This window comes from Erpetoichthys calabaricus, chromosome 17 (assembly GCF_900747795.2).
Source record: "Erpetoichthys calabaricus chromosome 17, fErpCal1.3, whole genome shotgun sequence".
Lineage (NCBI taxonomy): Eukaryota > Metazoa > Chordata > Cladistia > Polypteriformes > Polypteridae > Erpetoichthys > Erpetoichthys calabaricus.
In genome coordinates, this window is record NC_041410.2 from 99,416,188 (window position 1) to 99,435,935 (window position 19,748).

The window sequence follows — 19,748 nt, forward strand, 5'->3', positions numbered from 1 at the left end:
GAAGGCCGAGGAGCCCAGGGGACTGAAGGCTGCTGTCTGAATGGTCTGTGGGGTCCTCGACTGAGGGGCACTGCCATTTCATTTACATTCACTCCACACCAGTCCTAAATCTGTCAGGAGAAGCACCCGAGGGGTCTTAGTGCTCAGGATGGGGCACTCAAGACGGACCTCAGACACACATCTGCCACAGGTGGACGTCACATCTGGAGAGCCGGCTGGGCCCTGGGAGTGAATTTGGGGTCCCGTGGACTTTAAGGTGGTCCAGGAAGAGCAGCCTGCCACTAATCTGAATGTGAACACTGTAGAAAAGGCGCTATATAGGCGCCTGACCCAGCACTGAAGGACACAGAGGCACGTATAAAACAAGGAATTTTTTTTCCCCGTGACCCACAGGCAGCACACAGTCCCAAAAGCACAATCCCAATCACAGCAACAACACATTCTTCTCTCCCACCACTCCTCCACAAGCTTCGTCTCCTTCCTCCCAACTCTGGCTCTCTGAGTGGTGGTGGTTGGCCCTTTTTATACCCCACACGGAAGCGTTCCAGGCGCTTGATCATCTGGTGCTAATTGCAAGCCGGGCTGCAGACTCCATGCAGCTCCCCCAAGCGGTTATCCGAGCCCCCAACCAGGCTGTGGAGGACTTCATCTCCCATGGAGCCATGCGCCAGGCTGGAGAATCATCATCCGCCGGGGATGCTGCCACCAAGTGTCCCGGGGGAGGTATTGAAGTGTCCATGGCTGCTCCCCCGGAACAGATGCAGCAGGGGCGTCACTGCCGGGCATGGGACCCGGCTGTCCTTCACAGTGCCCCTCCCTCAGATGAGGCTTCTGGGGCTCATCGGCCTTTCCTGCCAGGGCTGGTCCTCTCCAGGACAGGGAGTCTGCTTCCTTGGCTCTGCGGCTGTGCCCTGCGAAAACTTAACGAACAGATCTGGGGGTGCTGCCCCAACGTCCCTGACACTCGGACGTCCTTTCTGGACAACACCTCCAGACCTGGCCACCGTGGCCTCAGTTAAAGCACAACCGACCCCCTCCAGTTCGACCCTTGCGAGGGCGGAAACAGGCAGGAAACCTTTGCCCCTTTGCCCGCTCTGAGGAGGGCACGTGACAACACATAAGAGCTTGAATAAGAGTTTGAAGAGAGAGAAAGTGAGGAGGGTGCTGAAGGTCTGTAAACACATTCTAGGTGGGCTTCAAAAACGCAGTCCACAGTGAAATATGACACCCCCCCCCCCCCCATCTCTGATTACGCAAGGCGCGGCTTATCTCAGAGTTTCAAAACTGAGGGGGATTTCAAAATGCTTTCAGCGCCCCCCCCCCCCCCCCCCATTAGTGTAACCCATTAAGGCTCACAATACATTTAGAATTCTGTCAACAGAAGCTCTGGTGGTCCGGGAACAACACGCCCCCTTTGGGAATTTCAGCCCCTTGACAGATCAAGAGTCAGTTCCAAGCGACGGCCGCCCACCCTCTCGGGAACATAAAACGAGCCCCCCCAGAAAGTAAGCACAACCCACCGGAGTCCCGTCTCTCGTGATGGCAGGATCGGCGGTGCCCTTGTTCGTCCCGCTGGCGCTGTCACTGCTGCACACCTGTGCCGCCCTGCCCCTGTAAGTACGACCGTGGCGACCCTCGAGCCTGCGCCGCTACTCCACTACCTGTTTTAGGACTGCGTTTAAACGAGGGGCAGACGCCGAGGGGACTTCAGGGAATCGGGTGGGCTGCCATCAGCTGGCACTGACACCTTTTGCTTTGAATGGGGAAGCTTGTTCTCGTCGTGCCAGTTGGGTTCCTCCTCCTCTTTGACCTCATGTTCTATAAATGGATTTCTCTAGCGGGCATTTTCTGGCGGACAGGTGGGATTTGCCTCATTGCTTCGTCCTCGTTACATCCGGGACTGAAGAGATTCAGTACTGGCCACAGAAACTTCGGTAAACTGGCAGGGTGGGAGAACAGGAAACGCCCGACGGACGCCAAACTCCACCCCCAAAAGTAAACGCCATTGTTCACGTGCCCTCCTCAAACGGCTGGCACTCTAATGGCACTTTATGGTTCTTCAGTGGGTTGTGTGGTTCCTTGGGGCTCCACTGCTCCACCAAACACCTTTTCATTCTGGGAATTTGATTCTTTGTGCTTTGAAAACATTCCTAAAGAGGAAAGGGGGGGTTTGGGGGGGATCAGAAATGTTCTCTGGGTGGGTGGGCTGCCCTTGGGCTGGCATGTTGTATGCAGCAGGAGTCCATTTAAGGTCAGGGGCCGCTGCTCTTATTATCTCTTACTGCTTGAAGCCTGTGATGATCTTTCTGGAACCTTCATGTGGATGGGGCATTTGGGAAGCGATCACAGATGCCCTATGGCATCACTGCACTCGGCCATGTGCATGTTTAACGAGTCGAAGCTCACAGGGCTGACGTGTTAGGGTGGGCTGCTTATTACTTGTGAGCAGAAAAAACGGAACTTCTGGGCGCTGCGAGATGACGCCAGTCTGTTTTGTTTGTTCTGCCTGGCGCCTCCTGACTCACCGGTTTGTCACAGCGCTGGACTCTTCTTGATGTCCAGTTATGTAAGACCTCAAGCTTTTTTGGGGTCCCCCCCCCCTACTTCTGACCTGAAAATCCTTCAATTACAGGCCAGTTTTGGACTCTGATTTGTGCAGCCTTATGATAAAGAGCACACCACTAATGATCAGAAGGACTTGAAGTGATGTCGGCCAAGATCACCAGACCCCATAAAGAGATACGAGGGGTCAAAGTGACTTTTATTCACAAAAAGCAACATGGGGATCAGTGATGTAGGCGTGCGGGATGTCGTTTTATGTGATTTCGAGCTTAGTGCTCATAGTCATAGTTTTGATATTTCATTCTTTCGTGGTGGTCTTGGCCCTCTAAGAGCCCCTCCTACAGAGTTAAAATGGCAGACTTCAGACCTGAGCATGTGGGGTGTCACTTTAGACTATTGCAAGGTCACTGACCATGAACGTCATGTGATTTTAGATCCTTCACTGGCCCTCTATGACGAATGACACGTTTCTACTACACCTGAGAATATTTCAAATTTTGATTGAAGCAGACATTTCAATAACTGACTCCGCTCTTCTTCTACCCCATGAAGTTTCTGAGGAACACCCTGACGCTAGTTTTTGATTTGGAGACGATTTTCTAATGTGGTTTCAAACTGCTGGCTTCTCCGTTGCCTTGTCTTCCTCACGACGCCTCTTCTGCTCACCCTTTTCTGTGTTTCTTCATCGCTAGCACTGCAAGTGCAAATCTGTCATAACAGCAGCCATCAAATACAAACAGGAAGGCAAATGGCAGATGAGCGAGCAGAATGAGCCGTCGGCCGAGTTCACAGACTCAATAAGTTCACGATCATCAAAACTCGTCGGTGGTCTTCACAGGCCTGTCGGGCCAAATCCACATCTGACAGCAGAATCGCTTCATCACACGCAGGCTGTCAGAGGTGAAGCTTCAAAATGAAATCAAAAACTCTATTTTAGAGAAAAGTAGACTTTAAAAATGAGTCCTTCAAGCTACAAATAAACTTGCTTGTCTCTCTGCTCTCATTATCCTCTCGGGGAGTTTCACGATGGAGCGGCCGACCGATGTCTGCCAACGTCTTCCTGCCAAGGCAAACTCCTCAGAAATGTCATCAAATTTGTCCGTTTTGGCGACTCGTTGGATTTCACTTCAACAAAAACACGACTTCAAAGCTAAGAGAGCCGAGGTGCTGCTGAACCTTTGATTCTCCTCCACGTCCTGCTGAGTTTTGTCTCCAAACAGGACGAGGGCGGTGGTCTCCAATAAGTAGGGCGGCTGTGTCTGCTAACCTGCAGGTGAAGACAGTGGACGGCTCAACCCCACCTTGCGTATTTCTGTAAAAATCATTTTAACAACAACCTTCTGGATGATAAAAAGCCCCTCAGTTTGTCTTTCTACCTTCTAAATATAAATTTACAGCAACGGTGAAGAGCAGGAAGAGAAAAGAAAAAGCAAAAAACGAGCAGCAAATCCCTGATTTCTGGGTCCATCTCAACTAATGTTAGGAATGAGGAAGGTCACCGGGTTTGAGGTCAAATAATAATCTGAGTAGGAAGAACACGGAACACCAGGAAAGTAAGAGAACTTCTTAAAAATGAAAAATGGTGTTTGACCAGAATCAGATATCTTGTGGAAATGGGATTTGGGTGGAGGAGCTGCAGGTCTCAGCCCACCGCCATCTGGGAAGGAGAGCCTTGTGTGTTTGTTTGTGTGTTTGTGTGTTTGTTTGTGTGTTTGTGTGTTTTTTTGTGTGTTTGTTAGTGTGTTTGTGTGTTTGTGTGTTTGTTTGTTTGTTTGTGTGTTTGTGTGTTTGTGTGTTTGTTTGTTTGTTTCTGTGTTTGTGTGTTTGTTTGTGTGTTTGTGTGTTTGTTTGTGTGTTTGTGTGTTTTTTTGTGTGTGTGTTTGTATGTTTGTTTGTTTGCACGTGTGTGTGTTTGTTTATGTGTTTGTTTGTGTGTTTGTTTGTGTGTTTGTGTGTGTGTTTGTTTGTTTGAATGTGTGTGTGTGTGTTTGTGTGTTGGTGTGTTTGTTTGTGTGTGTGTTTGTTTGTGTGTGTGTTTGTTTGTTTGCATGTGTGTGTGTTTGTGTGTTTGTTTGTGTGTGTGTTTGTTTGTTTTTTTGTGTGTTTGTGTGTTTGTTTGTTTGTTTGCATGTGTGTGTGTGTTTGTTTGTATGTGTGTTTGTTTGCATGTGTGTGTTTGTGTGTTTGTGTGTGTGTTTGTTTTTTTGCGTGTGTGTGTTTGTTTGTGTGTTTGTGTGTGTGTTTGTTTGTTTGTTTGTGTGTTTGTGTGTGTGTTTGTGTGTTTGTTTGTTTGTGTGTTTGTGTGTGTGTTTGTTTGTTTGCATGTGTGTGTGTATTTGTTTGTTTGTGTGTTTGTGTGTGTGTTTGTTTGTTTGTGTGTTTGTGTGTGTGCGTTTGTGTGTTTGTGTGTGTGTTTGTGTGTGTTTGTTTGTTTGTTTGTGTGTTTGTGTGTTTGTGTGTGTGTTTGTTTGTTTGTGTGTGTGTTTGTGTGTTTGTTTGTGTGTTTGTGTGTTTGTTTGTTTGTTTGTGTGTTTGTTTGTTTGTATGTTTGTGTTTTTGTTTGTTTGTGTGTGTGTTTGTGTGTTTGTTTGTGTGTTTATTTGTTTGTTTGTTTGTTTGTGTGTTTGTGTGTTTGTTTGTTTGTGTGTGTGTTTGTTTGTTTGTGTGTGTGTTTGTGTGTTTGTTTGTGTGTTTGCGTGTGTGTGTTTGTGTGTTTGTTTGTGTGTTTGCGTGTTTGTTTGTTTGTTTGTTTGTTTGTTTGTGTGTTTGTGTTTTTGTTTGTGTGTGTTTGTTTGTTTGTGTGTTTGTTTGTTTGTTTGTTTGCTTGTTTGTTTGTTTGTCTTCTGGGGGAGCATTTCTCCGCAGGTCTGAGTAACTCTAATTTGAAAGGACATTCACTTCATTTCGCTTCACAACTCCCAAAAGAGAAGTCTATGAGATGTTCAACTGACAGGAACGAGACCTCATACTCAATCGCCAGAAAGCGTCATCAGAACGCCATGCCGTTGAGTTGCTGTCGGCCTGGGGGTGACTTGGGAGAAAGTCACTTCTTGAGCCAGGAGTGTTGATAGAACGACTCCCTTGATGATCTGGGATGCTGACACCCTACCTGTTCTGGCCTCAGGTCTCAAACATCCCTTCAACACACAGCAGGTATTTGTGAAGCTGCTCTTACCTAAATGACGCTGTCAGCCTTTACGAGTCGGCCAGTCCCTCACGTAACAAACATCCAACGGTGACGACTTTCGGCTGTAGAGCGCCTACTCTCGGTGATGCCGCCGGACACTTGAGTCGTGTGACGTTTTATGATCACCATGTGCTGTTCTGATTTGGTGGCTCTTTCTTTCTCAGGTACGTCCTGACAGCTCCAAATGTCCTAAGGGTGGAAAGTGAGGAGAACATCGTTCTCGAAGCGCATGACTTTGCTGGTGTCATCAATGCAGAAATTCGAGTTTTAGACTTTCTATCCAAAAGGCAGACCCTGTACCCGACTGATGGCACAGATAACAAAGTGCAGCTGAATGCCAGCAATCAGTACCATGTGACCAAAGCGGTCAAGGTGAGTGTGGGTTTGGGTTTACGGTTATCCCGATCTTGTGTTCCTCAGTCTGCTAGGTGGAGAGTAAGAAATGAGAGGAACAGGACAGTAATGTGTGACATAAAGAAACAGAGCCGGAGAGAAACGTCTGAGGTCACGACGCCAACCGAAAGGCAGCACCCAAAAACTGAATGGAAACCTTTAAAGAGCCAGAGGACTGTCGTTAGTTAGTGAGTGTTGTCTTCAAAACTCGGGATGATTACCTTCACCGAAGAGGAGGTTCAAATAACGCCATGAATGATCAGAAAATAACGACCCTCAGTGAGAGTCCATACAACCCACAACCTGAGACCAACACGGCGGTAGCTGTCGGAAACCAAGATGGCATTGCTGGCACAAACAATAAAGGCATACAATTAAAAAGGAAATGATTGAAATACTTCATAGCTGCAAAATGATAGTAAAATAACACCCAAACGCACCTTCGTTATACCGTGTGGAGGAGCCACAGCTCTCAGGTTTGTGTTGTTGGTAAAGTCACCTTAGTTTGGTTCATTTGGAACTTGAAGAGAACGTAACCTTAGCACAGATAATGGCACCCCTTACAAGTTAAGGCACATCAATGGAGTGTCCGTCCTCAGTGTTAGCCTCGTGTGACACAGCAGGACCCTCAGATTGAAGTCCGACAGCCGAGAGAAACACAAAGTGTCAGTCAGACAGACTTTAAGGGCGAGGGGTCCGTAAGTCAAACTCGGGTCTAAGTGTACGGGATAGCAGATTGGAACCGAGATTCTCACCATAGATGGACAAGACAAGTCTCCGTTTTTCCTTTTTCATGTGAACGGTTTGCTTTGAAGTTCACTAAATCTTTCAAATGGAGACACCTGGGCTGTGGAGATTCTTCATAGTATCTATCTATCTATCTATCTATCTATCTATCTATCTATCTATCTATCTATCTATCTATCTATCTATCTATCTAACTATCTATCTATCTATCTATCTATCTATCTATCTATCTATCCTATCTATCTATATATCTATCTATCTATCTATCTATGGCAACTTGTACTACTGTTGGGGTGTCTTTCTCGTAGCTACGTTTGGAACAATTTTAGACTGTTTCGAAAGCCATAGAGGAACGCAGCTACACCTACGGTGGGATGTAAATTATCGACTCGTCTAGCCATTTATCTGCTCCAGACACATTCCACATGCTGGAGACGCTTGGCAGATCCAAGACATGCTGGGAGGATTCGATCTCTCAGATGGCTTGGGGACACCTGGGAATTCCCTAGGAAAAGCTGGAATGTGTAGCTGGGGACAGGGAAGCCTGGGCTGACCTGCTTGGTCTGCTGCCACTGAGACCCTCACCCAGAATAGCAGCGTGAGGAGATGAGATGAGGTGAGGTGAGACATCCATCCATGACGAGTGTTGGTGGCCACTTGCAAGCAGCATTTCAATTCCTTAAACAGACAGCCAGACGGCCAGACAGTCGGACAGACAGACATCCAGATGGACAGACAGACAGACAGTCAGGCGCACAGACAGACGGATTGACAAACATATATAAGGACAGATGGATGAATAGACAGACGGACAGGCAGACAGAGCAGACAGACAGACAGACGGACAGACAGACAGAGGGGCGGACGGACGGACGGACGGACGGACAGACAGACAGACAGACAGACAGATTATTGTAAACTTAACCCTGCACAGTTAACACCTCCGCTGAAAAATGACGCATTTGATTTTTCTTTCCAGATTTCTTCCACGCACTTCAAGACCAACTCCCGTGGCAATCACTTTGTCTACCTGCAGGCCATATCCCAGCTCTTTAACCTGGAGAAGGTCATCGTGGTGTCCTCTCACCCGGGTTATATGTTTATACAGACAGACAAACCCGTCTACTTCCCAAGAGACAAAGGTGAGAGCTCATGGAGGGGCCTTTGGCTTTCATTTGGAGCTGACGCTTCACTCCCGTCGTGCACAGGCACAGCAGGCGAGGCCACCGTCGTCTCTTGGTGGTCTGAAGAAGGTGAAAGGAGCTTGGGTTGAAGACGCATATTCAGTTCTGGTCTTATTGTTCAAAGTGTATACAAAAGAAATCAGCCATCAGGGGGCTTTAACCAGGTCCAAGCAGCCTGAGGGGGATGAGAGGAATTTATCTTTATTAGAAAAACGAGAAAGAAAAGGTCTTAGTGCTGTCATCGTCACATCAGATCAACGTGCGTTAGGGGACGCATGGTCAGCAGGAATGCCCGCCTGCAGGCAGAGCTGAGCTCGATATAAAGAATCATGTGGAGACCCCCAGTCAGTGTAGGTGAAGGTGTACCTCATGAACTTGAGGTGGGTGACGAGGCCTCTGCTGCCAAAGTCAGGTACGTTCAGCATCTCCAGATGTCGTCACCCTTTGGACGGTTTCACATTTTCTTGTTATTCAACAATGAACCCCACGGATCTCATTTGGCTTTCTTGACGCTGCTCAGCAGACACAGCTTCTTTAATGTCCGAGTGGTCTACATTAATGACAGATCTCCAACTCAAGATAACTGATGTCACCAGCATTCACCCCCGCTTGGTGGATTCACTTGTGGCAGTCATGACCGCTGCTCTGTGCCGAGGTCTCTCTCTGTCGGCTCTGCTGTTTCTCCCTTTATTTTTTGCCCTGTCAGGTGTCATGGAGCTCGTGAGTGAACAGCCTTTGTCAAGTCCAGCCATAAGTTCTGACACGGATGGAGATCTGGATGTGGGCTCATCCTCTCCATGTCATTAGCATTGCTGCTCTGGCGCCGCGCTTGAGCTCGTTGTCTTCTCATGAGGTGTACGTTTCTTAGGTTTCCTTCCAGGATTTCCCCGTATTTTGTCTCCTTCATAAGCCTTCCAGGGCTTGCTGCAGAAAAGCATCTCCATGGCCTGATGCTGCCACCACCCTGCTTCATGGTGTGTTTGTGATGATAATGTGGGGTTTGGCCTGATGGCTAAAGGCTCAATTTCAGTCTCATCTGACCACAGGGCCTTCTTCCAGCTGCCTTCAGAGTCTCCCCTGTGCCTTCTGCCATCATGTCCGCTGTGTGTTTTTTTTTTTGCCCCACTTGATGAAGTTGCAACTGGTGAAGCGCCAGGATGGGCACAGCTGTTGTCTGCCCAGTCTCTCCAATGTCATCCCCTGATGGGCACCATGCAAATGCAGTGGAAGCGCTTCTGCCCCACAGTTAGCAGACCAAAGTTCACATGCTGGGTCCTCCCTGCATGGAGTTTGCATGTTCTCCCTGTGTCTGTGTGGGGGTCCTCCATGTCCTCTAGAATCCTCCCGCAGTGTAAAGATGTGTGTTTGGAGGCCTGTGATGGACTGGCACCCCATCCAGGCGTTGTTCCTGCCTTGAAAATGATTGTGTGGATAGATGAATGATTGGCATGTACTTTGGTTAGACCACCATACTGACTCACCACTTGATGGACCTTCAGATACAATCAGTGGAAAGCCCAGACAGATGATCTCCACTAACTAATGGTGGGACTTCAAGGTCTTGTTGTCCCAAAGGGTGAATCCTTAGGACAGGGGTGCCCAGTGAGTCGATCGCGATTGACCGGTAGATCGGAAAGGTAGTGCAGGTGGATCACGTTGCATTCAAAAAAAATTCTTTTAAACGTTAGTCTGTCATATATCCTCCGCCCTGTGGCATTTGCCACTTGATTGACATACAGGGTGGCCAGACTGAGATCTCTTTTCTTCTAACACTCTGGTCATCCCACACGCACGATCAAACGCACGAGCTACTGCAAAACTCCGGCTATCCAAGTGACGTAGTTAGCCTCCCAATTTATATCAAATGAAGAAGGGATTTAAAAAAAATTGTTTGGGGAGGCCATGGGCTGGATGTGGAATTGGAAGAGGATTTTTTTTCCTCACAATGTCACAATCGAAGTGCGTTTGTCTGATCTGTCACGCTATCATTGATATTCCAAAGAAGGAAAATGTGGGAAGGCACTTTCAAACTGTTCATAAAAACTACGAAACTGACTTCCTTCTGAAAAGCGATCTGAGAAAGAGAAAGGAGAGGGAACTAAAATCGCAGTTAAATCGGACAGCCGTCATTTTACACTCGGCTGAATTCAAAGGCAAAGGCAGACACACCGAAGCATCGTCCTAGGAGAGTCACTCGATCATTAAGCATAAGAAGTCCTTCCAAGATGGAGAGATGATAATAAGAGGCCTTCGTTGAGGGAGATGGCTAGGGAGACATTCCTGCTGAGATTTCAAGACCCCTGGCCGGAGAAAAAGGAGTTTCTCCTTGTCATTAAACATGCAGAATACAAGCAACTTAATACCGAGCAATGGCCGCTGGACTTGGCATTTTTTTTTCCGATCTGACCAACATGTTGAATGAGTTTAATTTACAGCTGCAAGGAAAAGAGAAAACCATAGTCCATGTGATTAGCTAATGTTAATGCTTTCAAATGAAAAATGCAACATCTGTCCTCAAAGCTGCAGCTCCTTGATTTGGGGAACATCCAAAACCTCGCGTCAGAGCTGGAGACGCAATGGAAAGCGTGAGCGCGACTTGACAGCATCGCTACACAGAGCAGATTGAGAATTACCTGTCAGACTTTGACAGACGGTTTGAAGACTCAGCTTTACTTGAGCCAATCGCTACATTTAAGTGCTATCCATTTAGGGAAGATGTTGAGGGGATTCACCCGCATCACAAATCGCAACACTGTTTCACCTAAAACTCCTCTACAGTGGAGGATGAGATTTTGACACCACAGGATGACATTCAGCAGACGTCTGGGGCTCTTGGACAGTTTTGGAACTCACAGAGGAAAAGAACCCAAACATGAGGACATGTGCTGCCTCCTTGACTGCGTTGTCCAGCTCTACTTATTTATGCGAGTCCGCCTTTTCCCACATGAAGATTATTAAATCTAAATACTGTAGTGACCATAAAGGTTATTCAGTTATGCAGTTATGCAAGGTACAACAACATATATTTTATGTATAAAGTATACTCAGTATATACTGTATATATATATATATATATATATATATATATATATATATACACACAGTATATATTGTGAAAGGCGCTATATAGTGCCTGACCCAGCACAGATTGACGCAGAGGCATGTACTTAAATAACACACACTTTTATTTTTCTTCAGCCGTGGGGCACGCCTTCCCCGTGTCCCACAGGCTCAACGCAGTCCAAAACACTCACAAATACCAAAACGATCCTTCTATTATCACCACCACTCCTCCTCAGACTTAGTCCTCCTCCTCCCGACTCTGGCTCTTGAGTGATGGTGGCTGGCCCTTTTTATAACCCACCCGGAAGTGTTCCAGGTGCTTGACCACCTGGTCTTAATTTCCCTTCCGGGTGGTCTGTAGAATCGTCCAGCCAGGCTGTTGGAAGGAGACAGCCCCCCCCCTAGTGGCCACCCCGGGCCCCAACCAAGCTGTGGAGGACTCCATCTCCCATGGAGCCCTGCGGGAGGTTGGGGAATCAGCGTCGGCCGGGGAGGCTGCCACCTAGTGCCCCGGGGGAGGTATTGAGCTGTCCATGGCTGCTCCCCTGGAACATACACAGCAGGGGCATCCCGGCCGTTCATCACAATAAATATATATATATATATATATATATATATATATATATATATATATATATATATATATATATATATATATATATATATAAAATATATAATATATATAGCATTTTTAGTGTAGGTAGATCATTTCGACCTGCTCATTTTAAAAGAAGCTCGCAAGCCGAAAAAGTGTGTGCACCCCTGCCTTAGGAGATCAGCTCTTTTGTGCTTTATATTTGTCATTAGTTTAGACCACCTGACGGAGATGCGTTTTCACGTTGACCTCAATGCGTCTTTCTCAGCTGATCATCCTTAAAAAAGCCAAACAAACTCCCCTGTGATTCAAAGTCATACAACGAGGAAGTGTGAAGCCTTCCAAGAGGAGGACCTCCTTCTGTGGACACCGCAGCCCAGTAAGGTCCAAGTAAATAAGACAAAGAGACTTTCCAAAGTCCACCTCACAGCGATGCCCCCACTGTGTGTCTGTTTTAAAAACGTCACGTTTTAGTAGGAAGCAAACCAAAAGGTTACAGAAGTGACAAAGAGAATGCCAGTGTAAAAGGTTTGTTTGGTGTGTCTTCATCATGTGTACGATGTTATATGAGGTGAAATGTTCAACTGTCAATTTGTGAGCCCCTCACCTCAAATGAAAACAATGGAAACCCCTCGTAGATCTCGATTCAGTAAGCGTGAGGACCAGCTGAGGACCCCCAGCCACCTCAGGGTTTGAACTGCTACTTCTGCAGGCAGAGAGAAGGACTACTAGAAGTGACAAGACTGGGCCCACTGGGAGAAGACCAAAGGACACACTGGAGGTTCTGAGGACCTGATGGGTCCTGCTGCTGCTGCTGTGACCCTCAACAGGAAAAGCAGAATGGACATGACGGTGATAAGAAGAAAGCAACTCCCCTTCTTTAAGGATAATTAAGAGTTTAACTTTTCTCCATCTCTTTCAGTTCTCTACAGGGTCTTTTCTATGACACATCAGATGACTCCATACTCAAAGCACATCTTTGTGGAAGTGATGGTAAGTGAACTCTGCTAATAAGCCTTTCATATCACTTGGTCTTCCAGTGCAGACTTTCCATTAAGGTGGGCAGGGTTCAGCATTTGGTTGGCAAAAGGTTCAAAGGGGGCCAGTGTATGCCAGCCAGACCTGAGAGCTGGAGACCTGCAGGTAAAGCCAACGAGAAGGAGTCCACATGGCCGCTCACAGAGTAGCAGAAGGAGAATCCGCTGGCATCACAGAAGGAGGCTGAGGGGGCTGAGGCTGTTTGGGCTCCAGAGCGCCACCTTTAGGTTTAGCAGTGGGAGCAGTGCAGGCCCTTTAATGAATTAAGGACTTTCCAAGAGACATCCCTGCTCAGGCCTGCAAGCTCACCATCTGAAGTGGTTTGCCAACTCGTCTTCTTTTCACCAGTCCGTGAAGAATAACGAGTATGACCAGTGTAAGGAGTGGCTGTTGGCCATCTGTGGTCCTCCATGTCTTTGACGTTGAGCACCGCTGCTCTAAATGGTGGCTCAGTAGATTTTAGTGACAGACAAATGTAAGGCTGGGGTGGCTTTCTGTCTCCGTGCTGCACTGAAACATCGGCTGCCATTCATACAACTGAAGAACAAAGATGGAAGTCCAGCTGTCCTGATATAGTGGTACCTCGGTATACGTCCTTAATCCGTTCCAGATCCTTTGACTTATATCAAACAGGACGTATACCAAGTTGGACTTATTCCAAAGCAGATGTATACCAAGGTACCGCTGTATAAGGATGAGCTGACAGCGGTCGGTGACCTCAGTCCATGAAGAAAGCCAGGCTCGGTCATGGCCACTCTCACTGGTAACCAGTAGCCCTGCTGGCTCATGTTGCTGCCACATCTGTGCCAGGACTGCTGGTCTGAGAGCTGATGGGACACACAGAGATGCCTTTCGAGTGGTCTTATCAGTGGACTGGCACAGAGTAGGGGTTGTCATTTCTAGAACTAAACTTGATGTGACTCATCTGTTGCTTGCTTTGCTCTTCTGCAGGACCCTGATGGGCTCATCGTTTACCGTTTACAGTCCCTGTTAAACTATGGCGCGTATCAACTGCCTCAAATTGTGAAGTAAGTCACTCGCAAAGACTCTCTGAAGTCTTCTGAAAAATGTTTCTTTAATTGAAGGCACGACCTTTGCAATTCTCCATCATTTCTGGTGTAATGGAGCTGATTGTCGAGGCAGGTTGCCAGAACTCGGGGCTCGGTCTCTTCTTCCAGTTTGATTCACACTGGGAACTGATTGGTCCATGAAGCACGTGGAGGTGACGTTGGTTACCCACTTCAACTGTGCTCATCCTCTCAGGTCAAAAAGACGTGGAAGAAAGCGGGGGGGTTGGGGGGCTTCACACTCTCCCTCACTGACTCTGTGGCAGCCCACCTTAACATCACATTGAGTAGATAAAGACGCCGTTTCTGCAGTTGCATTGTGACACTCAGTTACGTGAAATGACAGGTTTAGAACTTTAATGCGTTTGGATGAAGATGTGCGCAGCGTTGGTTATTCAAACTTCAACTTTAACTCATCACAATTTAAGTGGAAATGTCTGCAATTCACACATTTTTTTAAATTTGTATTTTGACTTGAGCTGGCATGGCGTTGGACGACTTCCACTCGGAGGGCACGTCACACTGGATGACATCAAATTGCACGGCGACTTTCCAGCACAGTTTCACATCTCCGTGGTATTGGAGGGCCCGCCCCCTTTTTCTGACAGCCAATAGCGCGCTGTCGTCTTCAGGTTTCTGCGGATGTCCTGCTCTGACATTCCGTGACTCGGAGGTTTTCTTTCCTCCATCTCCTGACTTGTGGTCCGGTGGTCAAGGTGTTAGCCCCCTTTGCCATGGCAGTGCTTTGGTACCACGGGACGTGTGATGCCATTAGCACAACAGGTCTTATTCTGGAGTGATGTGAATCTCGTCGTCCATGTTTGGGTAAGAAAAGCAAGACCACTTTTCAGTGAGTTGTGCTGCTTTTCCTGATTTTCTGGTTTTTGATCTTTCCATCCTCCCGGTTGTGACTTTTGTTTTGTTCTTTGACTTTGTGTCATTTCCTGGTTTTTCCTGTTAGTTGTCTTGTTTGGTCTCCATCGTGTCAGTTAGACCACCATACTAAAGTGCCACAATCAGGAGGATTTCTATGTCAATCAATGGAAACCCCAGACAGGTGACCTCCATTGAACTAGCGATGGGCTACCCCAGTGAGGATGTAGGGGTGTCACATTGGTGACCGTTATTTTGTGCTTGTTGTTAATTTGTTTTCACTTTGACGTCAGGGTCTTTTTCTGGTGGTCAGCAAACTCCACTGTGATTCAACGTAGAAGAACAATAAAAATGGGAAAACGTCCAGGAGGGCGAGGACTTCTTCAAGGCGCCAAAATGGAATATCCACAGCAGGTGTGACTGTGTAGCTGGGGCAGCGAGGCTGAGGGGAGTCTGTCGCTGTGCAATAAGACCCCCCGTCCTCACAGTAGACGTCATAAGACCACCTGCTCAGTTGAACTCCTTTAGCCAATGCTTACTGACTGGCAGGCCTCGGGCTCTCGATGTGCCCCTCTGTGTGTTGGGAGGTGACACCGGTGACAGGAAGATGATTTTTGTTCTGAGTGTACGCGAGGCACTAAAATTGATTTTTCCATCTGTCTTTCTTTCCAGGGTTGGTGTCTGGAAGTTGGTTGCAAAATTTGTAGAGATAACCCAGAAGAACTACACAACTGAGTTTGAAGTGAAGGAATACGGTAAGGTGGTCTCCCCTCTGAATTCTGCAGTGGGCTCACACTCCCTAAACAATCTGTTCTTTCATCTCACAAACACACAACTCTCTGAAGAAAAGGGAGAGGACAAAATGGCTGAACGTCCACCAGAGCGAGCCCTCAGCTTGAGTTGGATTGTTAGTTCAACGTCATCAAGTAATCTGCTCTGGTGGCACAGGAAGACCGCACAGCATAATTAGAGGAACACGCTGGGATGGAGGTCTCAGTTCTCCAGCTGTTTCCAGGTGGCACATTTCAGGGGAGAAGATCCAGAGGTTGGATGGCTCAATGCCGTCCACCAAGACAGAAATTGGACATTAACACCAATGTGGATGGAGGGACGGTCTGAGCAGGCCTGGGAGCCTTATCATCTTGGTGAAATGTTTTTTATGGACATGCATGGATCCCACGCCCATTCCGTCTTTTCCTCCTCCTCCTCATTGGCTATATGACAGATCTTTTGCTCGGCCGTCAGCTCAGCTCGGCTCCATCTCGGTTTGCAGTTTGTCTCCGGATGCTTACAGTGCCTCACTTCCTGCACGCTTTATTGTGTTGTGGATTTAATTTTAAAAGGACACATTTGACATTCTACCCATTAGTGTTCACTCAGTAACCCAGAAGGACAAAGTGAATTCATGTCTTCAGAAAGGTTTGGAAATTTATTAAAAGCTAGCAGTGCTACCCGTCGAAGACGACTTAAAATCTAAGTAAACCTCCATGAAGTCGGCATTAATGTTTGCAGTGCCTCATCTCTTGGAATGTATTTTGTAATTCTCTTATTAATAAAATGCATGGCAGTTTTCATTCCAGCAGATGGTGCATTGCAAACATCAGCGCTGCTTTTATGAATCCCATACCAGGCGTAGCAACAGGACGGACGCCCAGGCACACAGACCCTCATCCGTTTCTTAAGGGGGATAACTGCACACTCGCTGGTTGCTGTCCCCATTTTCCAAACACCTTCCTCCTGTCTCAGGTGTTGTTCATTAATGTCCAACAAATCCACTTGATAGACCCATTCAGCGAGCTACAGAAACCAAGCACTTGTGATGTCGGGTCTGAGCCTCGCTTTTTGCTTCAATGCTATGGCTGAACCACATTGCCGTGGGTTCCATTTTCTTTTTTTTTTTTGGAATAGATGCTTCTACACCACGTGAGGTTATAAGGAGGGTTAAAGTTTGGGACGAGTGTAGTGGCGACCCTGCATTTAAAAAAGCTGGGGGCTGACGTCACCGGGAAGATCACCGCTCAGTGTCCTGAAACGGGCCTGCCACGGCCGCCCAACAGAGATCTCCATTTAGCCCACCTCTGAGATGGAGACTGCAGGTTCAAAGCTGACCACCAACAAACAGTTTACCACAGTGGAAATCTTCAAACTGAGAAGCTTCATGGTGGCAGTCGACAGAAAATCAATTGGTGACGAGGATGGGATTTACACAATGGATGGGTGGAGTGTAGTGGGTGACGCTGCACAGGGGGCCGACACAGAGAGAGCTCAGCTGATGCCACCAGGAAGAGCACCGCTTAGCGTTCAGAAACTGGTATGGCGCAGACATCTCCATTTAGCTTACGCTGTGAAGTCTTCACCTCAGAGCTGGAAATTGCAGCTTCAAAAGTGACCACCGACAGTTCACCAGAACGCAACTCTTCATTCTGAGAAGCTTTGTGGTGTCAGTTCACAGAGTAATGGTGTTGGAAGGGCCTTTAATCTCATGGGATGGCCAGTATGAGGACCTCTCTTAAGATGACTGGTGGTCCTCCAGACCACCGAGTAGCTCTGCTCTTTATTTTGATAGCTGGTGTTCACCTCCAGTGGTCTCATGTGAAGCCCCTGATTTGTTTCCATTTTTCTCTCTCCTAGTCCTGCCAAGTTTTGAAGTAAAACTGAAACCCAGCCAGCCATTCTTCTGTGTTGATGACCTCGAGCTCTCTGTTGACGTCACTGCCACGTAAGTTTCATTTGTCAGCACAGGCGCAAGTTTAAGTCACTGCCATACAAGAACGAGAGACTGGAGTTATGATGGGCGAGAGGAGCTGGGCAGTTTTGCTAAGCATCCCCTTTCTGTACCCATGAACCCTTCTCCTAGCTGAGACACGTGCAGTAAATGTCCTCGTCAGCCTTCAGTGAAAGCAAACGTTACTGGAAAACTTTGAAAGTGTAAATGATTGAGGTGGTTATTAGAAACAACAATTTGGAACCTGCACACGGGCTTTAAGGTGAAAATGTTGTGTGGATACGATAAACAAACCTTAGAAAAATGTAGACAACAACAGGCCATTCAGCCCAGCTAAGTCCATCAAGCCAATCTGCCCGATTTCTATAAAATAACATCAAGTTGCACTTTAAAGGTCCCTACTGTCCTCTTCTCTACCACACAACTTGGTCGCTCATTCCAAGCGCCAGTGGTTCTTTGTGTAAAGAAGAACTTTCTAACATTTGTGTGTAATTTGCCCTTAGCAAGTTTCCATCAGTGCCCCTGTGTTGGCTGGCTGAACTCATTTTGAACTCAGTCACCTTCTCGCTCCACTGGACTCGTCTCTTTCATCATTTTAAACCCTTCAATCAGGTCTCCTCATGATCTCCGTTTGTTTAAACTGAAAATATTTCAAACCCTTCAGTCTCTCTTCATAGCTCAGACCTCTGAATCCTCTGGATGTTCTCCTCTGGACGCTGCACTCAGGACTCCAGGCGAGACCTCAGCCAATGTCATAAGGCTTAAGCAGAAACTCCTGTGAGTTGTGCTCTACACGTCAGGGCGCTATACAATCAAACTCCTAATCACCTCTGTCCACTGTCCGGATCTTGAGAGTGACGGGTCCATTATGGCTTCCAGGTCCTTCTGATTAGACAAACTTTCAAGACTCAGCCCTCCCATTGTGTATTTAAACCTCACATTTTTGCTTCCTCCATGTAATTCTTTACATTTATTGACATTAAATTTCATTGTCCACAAATCTGACCAATCCTGTCTGCTGTAAGAATTTTTCCACAGCAAGGAACACTCAATACCCCAGAATGACCAAGTGACAACAGGATTTTAGACATTCATTAAAGGAAATAAATATCCAGTTGACACCAGTTTTCAGTCCCTTTGCTATGACACGTCCAATCCTATCGATCAGTGTTGAGATGTCTGGAGTCCACACATGGATAGGAAAGGCACACACTGCCTGTAGAAGGTCCCAGAGATGTGCAACAACAAAGCCATGAGGTCGAAGGACTTGCCTGCACAGCCTAAAGAGAGGATTGGGTGGAGACACAGATCTGGTGAAGGCTGCAGCACTGAAGACTCCCAAGAGCTCAGTGGCCTCCAGAATTCTTAAATGAAAGAAGTCTAGATCAACCATGACTCTTCATCCTCAAACTGGCCACATGTCCCAACTGAGCAATGAGAGGAGAAGGACCTTGATAAGAGTAGTGACCAAGAAGGTCACTCTGACTGTGATGAAAGAGACTTCTCTTGAAGGACAACCATCACTGCAGCACTCCACTAATCTCGACTTTATGACAGAGTGGTCAGACAGGAGCCTCTCCTCAGTAAAAGAAGCCCTTGGCACCTAAGGGACTTTCAGACTGTGAGCTTGAGGTGTGATGAAGCCAAGAGTAGTGACATGTCTGGAGGATACTAGACCCCTCCATTCCAGTGGTGAAGCATGGTGGTGGCAGCAACATCAGGGAATGGGAGGTAAGTCTAGGTGGAGGTATTGCTGAATGGACCAAAGTACAGAGATACCCTTAATGAAAACCTGCTCGGTGTTCTCTGGACCTCAGACTGGGACAAAGGTCCACCTTCCAAGAGGACACAAAGCAAAGACAACACAGGACTGGCTTAGGGACAACTCGGTGAACATCCTTGAGTTGCCCAGCCAGAGTCGGGACTTGAACCCAATCGAACATCTCTGGAGAGACCAGAAAATAACGGTCTACTGAGGGTCTCCATCCAAGCTGACGGAGCTCGAGAGGATCCCAATATCCAGGTGGGCAAAGCTCAACGTGTCAAACCCAAGAATGGAATGGAATGGCTGGCTGTCAGTCCTGAGTAAAGGGTCTGAATGTTTGGGCCAAGGGGATATTTCAGTTTTTATTTTTAATAATTGTGCAAAAAATGGGGGCTAAAATCCTGTTTTTGCTTTGTCATTCTTGGGTGTTGAGTGTTGCTTGATGGGAGAAACAAATGAATTTCAATTTTTTTATGAACATATGTAGAGAAATCCCTGCTGGGTGTTCTGAGGCAGACACTTTAGAAGGAGTTGTGGCTCATGGTGGAT

At 47.2% G+C, this 19,748-nt stretch overlaps 1 protein-coding gene across 1 annotated transcript in view; it reads left to right on the top strand.

The window, feature by feature from the left end:
• The first annotated feature begins 1,459 nt into the window (after positions 1–1,459).
• The window catches only part of LOC114667383 (complement C3-like), a 64,769-nt gene continuing 46,480 nt past the window's right edge, over positions 1,460–19,748 (top strand). Inside the window, 7 exon segments of the mRNA XM_028822659.2 lie at positions 1,460–1,613; positions 5,914–6,121; positions 7,869–8,031; positions 12,654–12,724; positions 13,721–13,797; positions 15,382–15,464; positions 17,341–17,428. Of these exon segments, the coding sequence (XP_028678492.1) occupies positions 1,540–1,613; positions 5,914–6,121; positions 7,869–8,031; positions 12,654–12,724; positions 13,721–13,797; positions 15,382–15,464; positions 17,341–17,428 (764 nt within the window). The 5' untranslated portion in view covers positions 1,460–1,539.